We start from the raw sequence: 17317 nt of genomic DNA, 5'->3' as shown, positions 1-17317 counted from the left end.
AGAGAGAGAGAGGAGAGAGGAAAGAGAGAGAGAAGAGAGAAGAGAGAGAGAGAGACCTGGCCATGTTTGGGCTTTTGAAACCTCAAAGCCCAGCCCCAGTGACACACACCTCCTCCAACAAGACCACACCTCCTAATCCTTCCCAAACTGTCCCACTCCCTGGTGATGAAGCACTCAAATTTGTGAGCCTATGGGGCCTCATTCTCATTCAAAGCGCCACAGCCCATCATGGTGGGACACCATGAGGATGGCCTCTCGAGGACACTTTGCATCTGCACTCAAGAAGCAAAGGGGGAAATAGATGTTCATACTCAGCTTGCCTCTCTGTCCAGGCCCTTCACCTATAGAATGGTGGTGCTGCCCACATTCAGGTTGGGTCCTTTCTTCTTCAGTTGAGCCTTTCTGAAAACTCCCTCCTAGACGTGCTGAGAGTTCCATCTTCCAGGTGATTTCAGATCTCAATCAGTTGGCAATCATGATTCACCAGCGTGCGCGCACGCACACACAACTGTGTTGAAGTGGCTTCTTTATCCAGTGGATTATTTTATTATGGTCACTGAAAATCTGAGACTCCCATTAATGTGTAGAGAAGATGACTGAGCCAGTTAGGAATGTGGCATCTTGGTGTGTGACATGGCAATTGTCTCCTTCCCACTCATCATTCCTCTCTTCAGGACATTTACACCATTCCACGGCAGGACAATTCTGTCCCCAAGTCTTTTATCCAGGCGCGTTTGGTTTTATCAGCTTCCGGTAACCATGTTGGCCTCTTTTTTTTTTTTTTTCCTTCCCATGCTTGTCCAGACTCTCTCAGACTCTGTGCAGCTCACAGATGGGCAAAGGATTACCTACGGACCTTCTAATTAATTATGCACAAAACAAGAACTTGAGCCTGCGCTTGGCCATCTTCAGAGCACCAACAGGCAAATGCTAGGGGAACAATTAGCTACTTCATCTGGATGTGGGCTTTGTGCTTCTGGGCTTTGGAAGTTGATGGGCTATACAATGCTCACAGATTTTTTTTTTTGGTACTGTGGTAGCAAGTATTTATCGCATACTCCCCATGAACCAGGTATTGTCCAAATCATGCATGCAAATGCTCTCATTTAGCCTCTACAATCACCTGCTCTAAGGGGCTGCTTTCCTACTTGAATATGCACAGGCTTGAAATCCCTGTATTTTGCTTGGAGAAGGAATTTGGTTTGGAATTAATATGATTTTTTTTTCTGCCAGCGGCATGTAAGAACTCTTAAAATACAAACCAGGCAGCTGTTACTCTAAGCCACATTATTTTAGGAGGAGACGAATTTGTAGAGAGGAGGAGTTGCTTGCCCAAAGTCACACGTCTCAGGGTCCTGGGCCTTCCAGGCCACCTGAATTAAAATTGACTGCATAATTTTATTCCTAACAGCTTTTACCCAGATCAAATTACCAGGCACTTTCATATCCAACCTGGACAATTTGATATGTGTTGGACCTGGGCTCAATCTTCAGAGTCACAAAGAAGAAAAATGTAACCCAATGCATACATGCATAATCGTGTAGAATGCTAGTATTTACTCTGAATTTTTTTCTTTTTCTTTCTTTTTTTTTTTTTTTACAATCCAGGCCCTTTATTTCCTTTTGCACATTAGGCCATGAATTCATAGGGAACGGGCTCTAGCAGCTCTGGCTCCTTCCCATCAGTCCTCATGAAGTGTGCTTCTCTGGGTGGCGCAGGCTGGCGCTTCAGCTGAACCCAGGTGCCCTTCTCCTTGGCTTCCTCCTTCTTCTGGTCGTTCTCCTTCACGAGCTTCAGGAAGATGTCCCTGCTCTTAGAGTACGTGATGTGCTCAGTGAGCATGCTGATTCTCTTGGTGAGAATCTTGCCCTTAACCTGCTTGTTCACAATGATGCCCACAGCATGCTGGGTGACGTTGTAGACTCTTCCGGTTTTGCCGTGGTAACACTTATGGGGCATTCCTTTTTGAACAGTACCCATTTCCTTAATATCTACAATATCACCCTTCTTGTAGATTTGCATGTATGTGGCCAAAGGAATGACTCCATGCTTCCTAAAAGGCCTGGAGAACATGTAGTGCGTGCCCCTCCTCTTTCCCTTTGTGTCTGTCATTTGGGCGAGTTACTGCAAGATGGCTGCTGCAGCCAAAAAAAAAAAAAAAAAAAAAAAAAAAAAAAAAAAAAAGGCTTACTCTGAGATTTTGTCTGCTGGAAGTATAAAATTTCTATTTTGATGTTATAAGGGCCCATAACTAAACAAGAGGTTGTTTAGTTACAAATGTATATGGGTTATCAGGCCTAATTTTTTTTCACCCATAATATGTAAAATGTTTTCATGTAAAGGTATTGAGGAACATGCTGTCTTTTCATGAACTTCATTAAAAGAAAAGTATAATGTAATTGCATTGTAATTTTTATACTGCTTGGAAGATTTTGCTGGAATATATAAGCTGTGGGAGAAAAAATAAAGTTGTTGGAGCTTGAAAAAAAAAGATAATGTTGACTTGTGCAACTGGTCTGGATGCATTTTGCACTGTGAAATGGCCACGAGCTGACAGAGGCAAAGGTGAAAGGTTATGGGTTGAAATTGACGTGTCTACGTGAGCCACCTGAAAAGGGCTGGCTGTGATGGGCAGTATTTAGTGTCATCATAAGAGGGACTAGAATCAGCCTCTTGAAATGTCTGTGAGGGCATCTCTCGGTCCGGTTAGCTGAGGCATAAAGACCTACCCTAAATATGGTCAGCAATATTCCATGACACAGGACTATGCCACTGAATAAAAATAAAAAAGCAAGCAGAGCATCAGCATGCATCTCTGTCCATTTCCTAACTGGAGGCCCAATAGGTCCAGTTGCCTCAAGCTCCACCCACTGCCCTGCCTATCCTGCCATGATGAACCACACCTCAACAAACATCAAGCCAAAGTGAACCCCTCTTTCCTTAAGTTGCTTTTGTCAGGTGGTTTATCACAGCAGTAGAGAAGCAACTGATAGAAATTCTCCTTGCTTTTTGTTATTTGTCAACTGTTCCCTCCTTTATGGTGCTGAGGAGCGATTCAATCTGTGGATACATAGCTGATTTCATTATTTATATACTGGTTGATATGTGGAAAGCTTTCAGGTTTAAATGCCATGTTGTTGACGTTGAAGTGGATCTGAGGTAGGAGAGGAGACGAAAATGAACATTTATTGAGTACTTATGAAAGCATGTAACTTATCCTTTATTATTATATGTGATTTTCATATCTCTCTTAAAGAAGTGCTTATTAATGCTATTTTTTTTTAATGGAACAGAGTTTCCAGAGAACCTGGCCAGTTGCTGAAAGTCTTTTTAGAAATCAGTGTAAGGTTAGAAGCCACAAATACATGATTCAAAGGCGGTGTATAATCTTTCCCATGTACTCTCCATGTCTTGTTTCATTTTCTTTTCTTTTCTTTTTCTTTCTTTCTTTTTTTTTGTTTAAACTCCAGGAATCCACAATGCAGGGCCTAGATAATAATTCTTATCCTTTAATCCAGACATTTATAGTGTTATCAACTGAGCGCTTAGTTTTGTGAGGTACATGGAAATACCAAAGAGCTATGTGACCTTTAAGTAGCTGTGAAAGGCTCCATAGGTCAAAAGAGCATCAGATAAGCATCGTTTTTCTATTATACCTAGTGGGAAAGTCAGGCCCACACGGCACTTGAGGAGCCATATCCTTGCCAATCAAAGTGGACTCTGTGGACCACCAGCATCAGCATCTCATGGGAGTCTGTTAGAAATGAAGACTCTCAGGCCCCATCCAGACCTGCTTAGTTAAGGGGTTGCTACTCACAGCCTCTCTGGCCTCACTCCTGCCACCACAGTGCCCTTACTTTGCCTTTCTAAGCAAGCCTATCCAGTTTTTACTTTAGACAGCTGTCTTTTGTCTAGTGCTTTCTCCCCAAATGTTTTCATGGCGTTGCTTGTAACTCTGATTTTGAACAACATTATCACAGAGGATCTAAGAGTCCAGACTCTAGGGACCTGTGTTTTGTTATGATTTCTTATGGCACATTTATCATCTTCTTATTAGAATGGTAGGCACCGTGAGTTCAGGCCAATTTTAACTGTCTCGTTCGCTGTTTTATTCCCTATACCTACAGCACTGCCTGGCTCAAGTCAGGCAGTCAGTGACTATTTTATAAGTCAGCAAATGAATAAACAACAGAATTTTTTGCTGCCACTGAAATTTCAATGAGTTGCTAGTAAAAGCTAAGACTATTTGCAATTGTTTCCTGTACGCTTGGAAGACTTTTGGGGTTTACTGTTTTAAACCAATGTTCTTTGGAGCTGTGATTTATGAGTTGAAAGGAAGGGAAACAGTGGTGGAGACAAATCTTTCTCCTTTAATGCTGGGCAGGTCATGTGAGTTGATTTGTTAGGATGGCATTTGGTTGTTTTTGGTGTATCTGCTTAGGTAAGTTTTTTTCTCAATGTGTTTTGGGAAATTCCCTTGATGAATGTGGATGCATATGTTAGGTGCATGAAAAATGTGATTGCAAACCTTCCTGTTTATTTCGAGACCCCTGCCCTGAAGTGGGTGGTTTCTTGGGTGAAGACACTAGTATGGAGTGACCTTAAGAGCTGACTCTAGCTCCACTGCAAATCTTTCTGCAGTGACTCAGCAAAGGAAACCTCAGAATTCTGATGAGGCATCCTGGGAGGACCTCTCACACCCGCCTTTTAAAGAGAGAGAGAGAGAAAAAAAATGAGACTGAAAAGTGATCTAGTGCTCAATACACCTCAGACAGCTCAAACAAGATCTTATTTTACATATCATTTGGTGAGGCAATATTACTCCATTTTTTCAGAAAGAGAAATGAAGATTCTAAGATTTAGATCTGTTCAAGCTCGTCCCTCTGGGAACTGGGCAAGGTGGAATTTGCGCTATGTTGCTGTTCTACTCTTAGCAAAAACTTCCATCTTCCCTCTTCTGTTGCTGCTGTTCCACATGAAAACTTTTCTGTGTGAGTCAGATTTTCTTCTGACTTTAGAAAGCACCCCAGAGACTAATAGCATCATAAAGGATTCATGAGGAAAACAGGAATGACTGTGCAAAACCCTCCACACCTCGTGGGCAGGATATGCTGAGGTAAGGAAAACCCAGAGACAGACATTTTGGTTACCTCATAGAACAGTGGCATTTTTGGTCAAAGGCTACAAACAGAATGTGACATATAAAGAATTTAAAAGACCAGGTACTGGTTTCACATACACACATTATTGTTGTTATTATTACTATCATCATCATCATCATCATCATCATCATCATTATCATCATCATAAGCATCATCATAAGCATCATCATAAGCATCATCATCATCAATGATGACCTTTGTTAGGACTTAATTCAGATTTAAAATCTTTCATACCATCTTGTCACTAGAGAAGAAATGAATGCAGCGACCAATATTTTAGGAGAAGGTATCAGTCTGCTTTACAGAACAAGAAATGAGGATTCTGTGATTACAGCTTATTGAGAATTATCCCCCGGGCCCTGGGCCTTCCCTTCCAGCCAGTTAAAAACAATGAGAAGAGCAGGAGAGGCTACAAAGAAACTCCTCAGCCTCTAGGATTTTCACCCCTAAATTATAGGCATTAAATAAGTTGCTCGAGGGACCTTCATTCTCCACTTATTTCCCCAGAAACCTTTAACCCTACATGAAGAACCAAGATAATACTTCTGGATGAATCCAGGAGGTGGCCAGGTTTTCAGGATCTTGCTTAAACGTGCCAAAGGACTGTAACAGGGACCCTGATTTTTCCCCCAAACTTCATGGAACTAGCCCCCAAATCAGAGTTTGGGTAACACCCAGTAGATGGCGCTCATTATCAACTTTGTCAAAAAGATAACTGCCACCTTTACAGAATTACTGATTTGAACTGAGACTTCCAGAAGACTAGAGCTTTGTAACAGAGCTTTGTACCCCTTAGCCCCTGCCCTGAAATCATAATTCAAAAGCAGGAGGGAGAGTCACCTCCCTCCCTTCCTCCCCTACCCGCGACCCCGTGCAGATCCCACATTTTTCCATAGTCCAGAGAAGAAACAAACTCCCAGTTAGAGGATGTGTTTTCTTCTCCAGTTAGTCTATACGATGGGCTCCCAAGAGATTTTATCAGAATCATTTGCTTTTAATTCAAAAGTTCCCTGCTCCTTGGGAAAAAAATCCCTCCCCGCCCCCAGAAATGGTAGTGAGGTGGCGATAAATACCTTTTTTAATCCTTGAGGTGCCTAGTGTTCAGAGTCTCAGACAATCTCGTAGGGAGCAAGGATGCCATTGTATTCCTGAGAACACATCCTGAATTCTTCTCTCAGGGAGCGATGGAGGGGCTCAGAACAGTGATCCTGGCAACAGTAACTCAGCCAGCTGTTGCTGGACAATAGAAGGGAGTCTTGCGAGGGCTGTCATTCTTAGGTGGGCAAGGATGCACAGTTACTGTCGGGGAGCGCGTGCCCTGCTTCCTATTCTAGAACCTCCAAGTTTGCTGTGTTAAAAACTAGAAGTTCTTTCTCTCAACCCAAACCTCATGTTGTGTCTCTGAGTTTTTTTTCCTCCAAGTAATTGTACAATTCCATCTTTTGCAGGTAAAGGGCCATAATATATTATCATGCTATAAACACTTTTAAAAAATCATTTATAAAGGATAACTTGGTGGGGGTTACTAGGAGTGTATCTGAGGGGGCAGTAGAATCAGAAGAAAACACTGACAATGGGCAAGTCCCCAAAGTCTTCTGGAAACAGTGTGTTACTGGAAAATTTGGGGAGCCTCATCAGAGTTGAGCCTGCTCAAGGGAAATTGGAGACTTCTTTTGGGGTTCTTAGTCTTGTTAATAAAAGAATTTAAGAACAAATTTAAAATGACGTTCGAGATCTATTTCATTAGTCACCCCAGCAAATCTCAGCCAATGCCAAGAGGAGGAGGATGGAGAAGAGGAGGAGGAGGAGGATGGAGAAGAGGAGGAGGAGGATGGAGAAGAGGAGGAGGAGGAGGATGGAGAAGAGGAGGAGGAGGAGGATGGAGAAGAGGAGGAGGAGGATGGAGAAGAAGAGGAGGAGGAGGATGGAGAAGAGGAGGAGAGGAAGCCAGGCCATTCAGACTAAGCTGGCATGGAGGTGAGCCACACATCAGACAGGCAGTTAACCAGTGGGGAGGATGATGAGGAAGCTTTAAAGAACAAGCTGTAGAAAGCCAATTCACCAAAGAAAGCCCACTCAGGCTCTGGCCAGCATCCAAAAGAAAAAGACAAAAGAGAAGAAAAAGGAAATGCCGCACTCTGAAGGGCAGGCAGGTTCAGAACCTAAGGTGGCGGCTCACAGAGACTGTGGTGGTTTGAATTTAAAAAAAAAAAAAAAATGGCCGCCACAGGCACATAGGGAGTGGCACTATGAGGAAGTGTGGTCTTGTTGGAGGAAGTGTGTCACTAGGGGCGGGCTTAGGGGTGTCAGAAGCTCAAGCCAAGCCTACTGGTTCACTGTCTTTTCCTGCTGCCTGTGGATCTGGATACAGTATTCTCAGCTACCTCCCCAGCACCATGTCTGTCTGCACGCCACAGTGCTTCCTGCCATGGTGGCAAGGGACCAAATCTCTGAATTACAAGCCAGCCCCGAGTAAATGTTTTCCTTTATAAGAGTTGCTGTGGTCATGGTGTCTCATGACAGCAATAACATCCCGACTAAGACAGGGACTGTGCTAGAGGGATAATTCTAGGAAAGAAACGTGTATTATCTAAGCAAAGGAATGATTATTGTTACCTCTTTAGCATGGTACAATGTGAAATCAACTTTCCGTGGGGACGTCTATTAGCCACGTGACTGCCTGGCCTAACTATATTGATTGTTAAAGAAGAGACAATGGTCTATCTCCACTCAGGGATTAGGAGGCCAGGAGGCAATAGTTTTCCCTCAATGAGCCTTTAATGCCACTTTCATGCATCATTTGATTCTCCTGATATGAAACATGCCACCTTTTCTATTATTCGTGCCCTATCTGATCCAAGCTCAGCATATCTTGTTGCCATAGAGTCTAGATGACCCATCTGATCTTAGCACAAAGTGCGTTCTCAGTTCTTTGATAGTTTTCAGTGGGAGTGAAACGCTAACATTTAGTTGTTCTAAAGAGACAATGAAGCTCTGCTAAGAACCATCTATTGCTAGGCGTGTGTAAGAGACACCCTGCTGGTATTTGTTTTTTTTCCCCCTCCTTCCATTTTCCTCCCTGGTGTTGCTCTGTGTAGGTTCTGTGCTATCATTCCTTTACACACTCAATAAATACTTGCTGAACATTCCCCATAGCCAAGTGTTCATCTAGATAACAGGTTGGGAAAACACGGGCCGTGGGTCCAGTTCAGCTGATGATCTGTTTTTGTAAATAAGGTTTATTAAAACACAGATGTGTTCGTGTACTTATATGATATTTACAATGCAAGAACAAAGACCTACTGTGGAATTAAGGGGGGGGGTTCTAAGTACCCAAACAAAGGATCTCTTTGTTTGAATCAGTGAGAGAAAGAGTAATAGAAGATGAAGTTAAACAGGCAGGAAGGGATTGATTGGCTCAGGAGGCTCCTTATAGGGTACAATTCAGCATTTGCATCTGTTCCCAGTGCTGTGGGAGCAGAGTGGTGCCATGGCCTGATGCACGCGTGATTCCATGGCTCAGGTGGTACAATGGTGAAGAGGCATGTAGATTGACATGACACATATTGACAATATGGGTCATGGAACATACTAGTAGATTGGATGTGAGGTCTTAAGGAAAAGAGATTAAATGCTAATGGTAACTTTTGAATTGAGCAAAGTAGTAAAGGCTAACATATTTATCCAGCTACGGAAGAATGAGGGTGGAACATGTTGTGGTAGAACATTTAGATGGAGCTCAGATTGGACAAATTAAGGTTGAGTTGTCTGTCAAAATCCAAGTAAAAATGTCAAGGAAAGGCTGTAGAGATAGTTCAGTGGTTAAGAGCGCTTGCTGTTCTTCTAGAGGACTGACTTCAGTGCCCAGGTGACTCATAGATGCCTGTAACTCCGGTTCCGGGGGTCCTAGTATCTTCTTCTTCTTATGTCCTCCATAGGCACCTGTACACACACACACACACACACACACACACACAGAGAGAGAGAGAGAGAGAGAGAGAGAGAGAGAGAGAGAGAGAGAGACAGAGAGAGAGAGAAAGACAGAGAGAGAGACAGAGAGAGAGAGAGAGAGAGAGAAAGAGAGGGAGAGAGAGAGAGAGAGAGAGAGAGAGAGAGAGAGAGAGAGAGAGAGAGAAAAAGAGTGTTGAGTAAGCTGCCCAGTATACACTTTTATTATTCATAAATGACATTAGAATTTAAATAGGAATTTTGATGTCTGTGTCACATAAGCATTTTCATAGCCATGAAGCTAGAAGAGACCATGGAGGAAAATAATACTAGTGTTTAAGAAGAAGAAGAAGCAACCAACTGGGTTTAAACACATCAAAGATGACCTCACAAAACAGAAAGGAATGCCTTAGATTCGGGTGCTAATTCCTTTGTGGCACCTTACCAGCTTTGGCTTGGCCCTTTTGTATCTTTGGCTCTTTGACTTTGAAATGTCTTACAAAGCTATGCCTTTTAGCCTCTGATTTGAACCGTAATTGTTCACCAAATCCCAAGTTGCTCCCTCTTGGAGGAACAAAGTTGCTTAATTTCCCTGTGTTCTTATTCAGGGCCCATGTATCCAGGGATGGGTCTGCCATGGATCTGTATTTGGAAAGCCTTGGAGCTGGACCATGGACCATCAAAGAAGCTTCCAGTTTCCCTGATGTTTTGTGCCCTGTTCTGGCAACGTCACACATGTGGTGTTGCTTTGGTGTCTGCAGTCATGGAGTTGATGCCTTGCAGAGCATCCATCTCAAGTGGCAATCTCGGAAGAGGTCAGCATAAACGCCCAGGGCCTTGTAGCTCCGAGTGTGGCTGGAGTGTGGCCAGAAGGTTTAGAACTGGCCAGTCCTCTGATAACTCTTGCCAGTGTTTTCAAGTGGGCCCAGACACTATCATCCTAAAGCCAGCTGACCTCTGCTCCCATTGCATCATCCTCCACTGGAAAGAATGGGCATTGCTGCTCATGGTGACTATTAGGCACTCGAGCTAGTCTAAGAGGGTTCATGTGAGGCCATCTTGGACTTTAGGTGCTAAGATTCTGAATCTCCAAAATGACTTAGACAAGTTGATCACTTTTTTTTTTTTGAATTTCGTTTTCTTTGTCTGTGATACACATATAACTCCAGCCTGCATTTATATAAGAGTCCCAGGCATTACCTCTGTGGAAATGTTGGGGTGGGCATTAACTTTAGTATTAGCATGTTTCAGGATGTGGTATACATCCCAGGGTTTCATTCCTCTGGTAGCATGTTGTGCCCTGAATGGCTTCATGCAACCATGGTAAAACCATGCCCCCTGGATGAGGCTTGGAACGTGGGAGGGGATCCAGGACAGGAAAAGGAAGACTTCCATGTGGCCCCAGGGTGCTGCTCCTGATCTTGTATTTCCTAAAAACCTTACACAGGTTTAGTAAGGTATCCATCTTGTCATTAAAGACGCCATCCTGAAACTCCACCTGCATACAGGCTACTCAACGCATCAGCGGATTGGAGCAGGCTCAGTTGTTTGTTGTGTGTTTCTCCGATGCTGAGAAGAGGTGGGCATACAACCGAGCATCAGATCGACGAGGTTGAGGGTAGGACTGTGCTTTAAGATTAGTTTCCATCTAAGTCTGGCACCTTGGAGACTTTCAGTGATCTACAGGGCTGCTCTGTCTGTACAGCGAAAGGAGGTAACTCAAGGCAGTGCGTCTGTATTTACTCAGACCTCAAAATGCGTATGACTCATCTTGAGAGCTTAGGAAAATGAAGATTTTTAACTTAGCGTGTCTTAAGTGAGGTCTGAGATTCTTTGTATATTCTAAGTTCTTGACAGTTCTGATATGGGCTGCTTCAGGAAGTAAGTTTGAGTAGACAGGATCCAGATTTATTCAAGGTAAAAAAAAAAAAAAAAAAAAGAAAGAAAAAGAAAAGAAAACCAAAACAATGATTTTTTTTTAATCAGTGCATGTATAGAAAGCATATCGTTGTCTCTATCCATTTGTCCGTGTGCATATCCATCCAATAAATCTCTGCCTAGTGCTCACGGTTAGGTCCTATGGCAGACAGTGGGATCGCAGGAGGGGGAAATACGGCCCATCCTACTTAGAACACATTCAAACCAAGGAGGCAGACATGGAGGCAAACATTTTTCAAAATCACCGTGACCCAGATTCTTGAAATAGTTATTTCTTTCATGTCCTAAAAATCCTTATCTACTCTCTGCCTAAATTCCTTTCATCCTCTCATACTGAGGCTAGCTCAAAAGACACGGCGTGGAGCAGGAAGGTAATTGGCGCTTTTGTCCTAAGAGAACCAGACCGAAGCACCATGGAGTTCATTTGAATCGCAGCTGCTTTAGAGCCACGCAATTCCAGCCACAGGTCTCTAGGCTGCAGTTTCTTCTACTTGCCCGACAGTGAGCCTCACAGCTAGCTTGCCTTTCACACGCGGTTGTTGTCAGCTTAACGGGAGATAATGGATTAAGAGATTTTCAGCTTATCACATGCACACGCAGTGTGGTATTATCTATGATGGGAAATAATTAAAATTATGTAACCCACCCGGCAATTCGTTCTAGCCAGTTGACTGTGAGAAATAATGATGTGTTGCTAGGTCTAAGCTATCTTAGGAAAAACCTGTGTCTCCTCCACAGTCCTTCTCCTAGCTGCAAGTGGGCTGTAGGTCACATGTTCCTCAGGGTTCCTAACCACAATATATCCAATTCCATCATGAGTATAAATGCAGTAAACTGCTTCAGATTTACAACATCTTCAGTTGTATAGATGAATATATAAAATAATAATGTTATTATTGGTGGCACTCAAGGAAAGAATAGGCAGGTTACCAAGATGAGACTTGATAGCCTGTGACCATAAAGTGGGGGAGGAGATTCCCCCTTAGTCATGGACCTTGGGGAGGGGAATAGGATGGGGGTGGGAGGGAAGGAGGATTGGGAGGATACAAATGATGGGTTAACCATTGAGTTGTAATCTGAATAAATTAATAAAAAAGAATGTATTCACACATGCATCATCATGCATATGTGCCATCAATGCTCTTTTTCTAATACTGAAGTATTACTTTTTATTGTTTGCACTCAGTAGTATATTGGAGATGTGTGTTATGTTGCTTCCCAGGGATATACTGTCCCCGTTAGCTTTGACTGTCAACTTGAAATAGCTTAGAGCCATCTGAGAGTGGAGCTTCAGTTGGGGGATTGCCCCAATCACACGGTCTGAAGGTTATTGTCTTGATTATTAATTGGTGTAGGAAGGCCTGTCTCACTGTGGAAAGCTCCATCCCTCACGCAGGTGACCCCAGACTAGAGAAGAAAGTGATACAGTGAGTTAGGCAGCAAGCAGAATTCTTTCACAGTTCCTGTCTCCAGGTTCCTATCCCAACTTCCCTCAGTGACTAGCTTGCAAATGTAAGCCAAATAAACCATTACATCCCAAGGTGTTTGATCTATGTCTTTTATCACAGCAACAGAATAAAACCAGAAGATACCTCATTATCTTAGCAGATAAAAACATTCTATATTAGGCACATGAATATTCTTTTATTGATGGATAGTCTTTTTTCCCTCTTAAATTAATTGAGATAAGTATTTGCATTTGTTCCTTGGCACATGTATGGTTGGCATCTTAGAATAAGTACTTGGCGCCATAATTGCTGAATTACAGGCATACACCTTTGTAATGTGAATAAACGCTTCCAAACGACCTACTATAGTAACCATATGAATTGTCCACCACATGTAGATTTTATCTATTGCCAACACCTTCACTTTAGTTTTTAAGTGGAGATTTCTCAGATTTGATGTTTATTTATTGTTGTATAAAAGAATACCTCAAATAGTGCTTTGAACCCACTGCCATTCTCCTGTTTTATGAGTCTACAGCTTCCGGGATTCTGTTGGATGTTTCTCCACTCCTTGTTATACAATCAAGGACTACACTGTTGGAACTGACTGGGTTGGAGAGATGGAGACAGCAGTTCTTTTGAGTGCCAGTGCTGGCTGTTTCATGCATGTGTTTTAGACCTTTCACAGAAGAGCTTGTAGGTACCTGGAGAAGAAGTGGCATTATTTATAAGCCTTGAATCTGACTCCCGAACTCCCAGAACACTGCTTTTTCCATAATGCATAGGTCAAAACACTCCCCAAAACATCCAGGTCCAGAAGGAGAGTAAAAAAGACATGGGCATTGTTGGCGGGTGTAGAACTATGGTTGAATCACTGTAACCCAATACCCAACAGAAGTGATTTTGGCTTCTGCTTTCTGCTCTTTGTACTTGTGCAGGACATTATGGGAGCAGAAACACGTAGCAGGAAGAAATTTTCATCTCATGTTGGACAGGTTGGGGGGATGGAGAGAGAGAGGGAGAAGGAGAGAGAGACAGAGAGAGAGTGAGAGAGACAGAGAGAGAGCGAGAGAGACAGAGAGAGAGAGAGACAGAGAGAGAGAGAGAGAGAGAGAGAGAGAAAGAGACAGAGAGACAGAGACAGAGAGACAGAGAGACAGAGAGAGACAGAGAGACAGAGAGACACAGAGAGAGAACACACAGGAGTAGATGATATAGGCTCCAAGAAAACCCCCACCACCACCAAACTGCCTACTTTCTTCAACTTTGTTCCTTCTACTAATGTTACCATAAAGAGAATCTTATTATATTATTAACCCATTGATTAGGGGGTCAGGGCCCTCATGATTCAGTCACCGTAAGAGATGTCATCACATGCACACCCAGATGCAAGCCTTACTAATCTCCTAAGCATTTCTTGACCCAATCAATTTACAAAATTGACTGTCATATCAGCCATTTTTTGAGTATTACACATTAATCGTACACGATCAAAATTATATCTTTGTCTTTGGGTGAAGTTGAGGAAATGATATCTGCATTAAACGAGAGAGGCTTAAAGTGTCTGGTTCTTGAAAGCCAAGTGAATGCGCTCATGGAAGCCAGGCTGAATGGAAAGGAAGTCATGTTGGGGATCGTATCAACCTGAGGACCAAAATGTCTACTAGTGACTACCTAGGTAAACAGGTAAATAGGCCATAATTCTTTCCCATTATAAATTTTCTTAAATGTATCAGTAGAAGATGAAATGAAAAAAAAAATCAGGCCAAATCTCATCCCCAACTATCTATCATGCATGCGGGAGCTCAAGGTCACATAGGAGAAGAAGCGCTCAGAATAAATGGCTCAGAAGTGTTCAAGGTCTACACCATTCAGGGCGACAGTTCATTAATTAATCCTCTGCTCCTGAGGTGGGGTCGGAGGCAGGGATAGCAAGGGGTGGTAGTTGGAGGAGAGAGAAGGGGATTGGAAACAAATCCTTGTACATGGCAAATTTAGCAGGGAGACCAGGAAGCCTTTCCTGAGTTGGGGGTCAAGATTCAGTCACACTGTTAGGCTGTTGGAATGCCGAGAAGAAAAAAAGTACCAGAGAAATTTAGGCAAAATGTGGCAGAGGGGCATGTTTCTTGTCTCTGTCCCTTCATGGGGAACTTTCTGTTGAAGCGTTCATGATTTTTGTTATATTATTTAAACATTTCTGGTGATAGATGACTAGACACCACGTTTACACCTTTCTGAGATGTTGGAACACTGAGCTGGAATCTAAGGGTTGACTAAGGAGCAGTGAGTTGGGTAGGCTAGAGGAGGGAGGGGGAGGGGGAGGGCTGTGTCGGGAGAGTCCACTGTGATGCTGAGCAAGCCAGCTGTCTTGTGTGTAGGTGAATAGGAACTTTTAATTTCTTTTTTCTTGGATTTCTAGAATTGCCCACTAGAATTTTTCATTGAATAAAAATGGGCATGTGATGTTTAGTGCTGATTTTTAAAAATTTTAATTTTATTAATTTATTCAGATTACAAGTAGATTATTATCCCATTACTTGCATCCTCCTGTTCTTCCCTTCCTCCTGTTTTCACCCTATTCCCCTCCCCTAGGTCTAAGACCAAGGGGGACCTCCTCCCCTGTTATATGGTCATAGGCTATCAAATCTCATCTTGGTAGCCTGTTTATTCTTTCTTTGAGTGCCATCAGGCCTTAGTGCAGATTTTTTTTTAACTTGATAGAATTCAGGATCACTCTGGGCATTTCTATGAGGGATTATCTTCATTTTCTTAGCTGAGGTCAGAAGACCCAGCCCACTATGGGTGACATTCTTCCGTGGCTGGGATCGTGGGCTGAGGATGTGGAGGAAGGGAGCCAAGCAACGGCTTGCGTTTCCCGCTCTCCTCTTCTTGACTGTGGATGCATCGTGACCAGCCGTTCTGTGCTCTTGCTGCCTTGGTCTCCCCCCAAGCCCCAAGATGAAAAACCTAAGCACAGAGGCACCCACTATAATTCCAGCTCTGAGGGTGGGGGCAGGGATGGAGCGAAGTGGATCCCTAGGGATAAATGACTTGTCAGTTTAGCCATATTAGTGAACTCTGGATTCAGTGAGAGACCCCATCTCAAAAAATTAGGTGGGAAGCAACTGAGTAAGTTACTTGAAGTCAACCCCTGGTCTTTCACTTGCCATGCGCCTGTGTATGCGTGTGTGTGTGTGTGTGTGTGTGTGTGTGTGTATGCCTGTGTGCATGTGCACATTCAATTACCAGCAAAATTCCAGTCCTCCCAGTCCCCAAAGCGTCCACTGTTACTGCTTTGAGAACCACCACAAACTAAGAAGATTTTTGTTTAATTTTATTTTTTAGGATATTCTTATCCCTTGGTGATTAGGGTAAAGCAAACATTCAATTAGTCAGTGGCTTCCAGCTACAGCACAAAGTTCTAACACAAGCCTATGGGCTGGGCGAGTGTTTTCTGGCTTCAGCTACTCACTCTTGCAGCTGTAGCCTGGGTGGCCGCTTGATCATGGCAGAAGGAGCTCACCTGCTTGGGTATTAGCTGCATGTGGACCGATCTAGCGGCTCACTTGGGATGCTGAGCTTTGCTGTAACATATGGTCTCTGGGCCTCCAGCATGCTCGCCTAAGCTTGGCCACATGCCAGCGAGAGGGTTCCAAGAGTGAGCAGCTGTGCTCAAAGCTTCTCCACACTGAGACTTGGAAAGTGATGGATCGCACAACAGATCCAGATTCAAGTTGTGAAAAACTCAATTCCATGTTTTTTTTTCACTTTAAAAAAGTTTCTACTTTTTAAATAATTCATACAGATTACATCCCGATTGTTATCCCCTCCCTTGTATCTTCCCATTCCCCCTCCCTCTCTCTCTCTTTCATCCTATTCCCATACTAGTCCTGCGACAGGGGGGACCTCCTCCCCCACCATATGGCCACAGCTTATCAGATCTCATCAGGTTAGCCTGCTTCCCCTTCCTCTGAGTGCCATCATCTTTTCCCAGTCTGTAGGCTGCCACTTTGTTCTGTTAACAGTGTTCTTTGCCTTACAGAAGCTTTTCAGTTTCATGAGGTCCCATTTATAATTGTTGACTTTAGTGCCTGGGCTGTTGGTGTTCTGTTCAGGAAGTTGTCTCCTGTGCCAATGAGTTCAAGGCTTTTTCTCACTTTTTAGTTTTATGTTGAGGTCTTTAATCCACGTGGACTTCAGTTTTGTGCATGGTAATAAATATGAATCTACTTGCATTTTTCTATAGGTAGACATCCAGTTAGACCAGCACCATTTGTTGAAGATGCTATCCTTTTTCTGTTATATAGATTTGGCTTCTTTGTCAAAAATCAAGTGCTCATAGGTGTATGGATTTATTTCTGGATCTTTGATTTGATTCCATTGATCAACCAGCCTATTGCTTTGCCAGTACCATGATGTTTTAATTACTGTTGCTCTATAATGCAGCTTGATATAGGGTATGGAGATTCCTCCAGAGGATCTTTTTTTGTTTGTTTGTTTGTTTGTTTTTTACAGAGGATCTTTTATTGTACAGAATTGTTGTAGCTATTCTTTTTTTTTTTTATATGAAGTTAAGAATTGATCTTTCCAGGTCTAAAAAAATGTGATAGGGATTGCATTGAATCTATAAATTGCTTTTGGCAAGATGGCCATTTTTACTCTGTTAATTTTCCCGATCCACGAACAAGGGAGATCTTTCCATCTTTTGATGTCATCTTCAATTTCCTTCTTCAGAGACTTGAAGTTTTTTCATACAAGTCTTTCACTTGGTCAGAGTTGCACCTAGATACTTTATATTATTTGCGGCTATCATGAAGGGT

At 42.9% G+C, this 17317-nt stretch overlaps 1 protein-coding gene and 1 long non-coding RNA gene across 2 annotated transcripts in view; one reads left to right on the top strand and one right to left on the bottom strand.

The window, feature by feature from the left end:
- Window positions 1–17317, top strand: part of LOC311581869 — a 96342-nt gene that overhangs the window by 25107 nt on the left and 53918 nt on the right. The gene's annotated exons all lie outside the window — the stretch shown is intronic.
- Window positions 1616–2162, bottom strand: LOC311581168 (large ribosomal subunit protein eL21-like). The gene has a single exon (XM_084753189.1). It carries the CDS (start codon window positions 2111–2113, stop codon window positions 1631–1633), a length of 483 nt encoding a protein of 160 aa, XP_084609315.1. The 5' UTR covers window positions 2114–2162; the 3' UTR covers window positions 1616–1630.

The sequence above is a fragment of the Acomys minous genome, assembly GCF_964271855.1.
Source record: "Acomys minous genome assembly, chromosome: 13".
In the NCBI taxonomy this organism is placed as follows: Eukaryota; Metazoa; Chordata; class Mammalia; order Rodentia; family Muridae; genus Acomys; species Acomys minous.
The sequence above is the reverse complement of the archived record's forward strand: the minus strand, read 5'-3'. Positions and strand labels throughout refer to the sequence as shown.

Coding starts and splice junctions, on each gene's coding strand:
- LOC311581168 (XM_084753189.1), bottom strand. CDS start 2,113: ATGACAGACACAAAGGGAAAGAGGAGGGGCACGCACTACATGTTCTCC.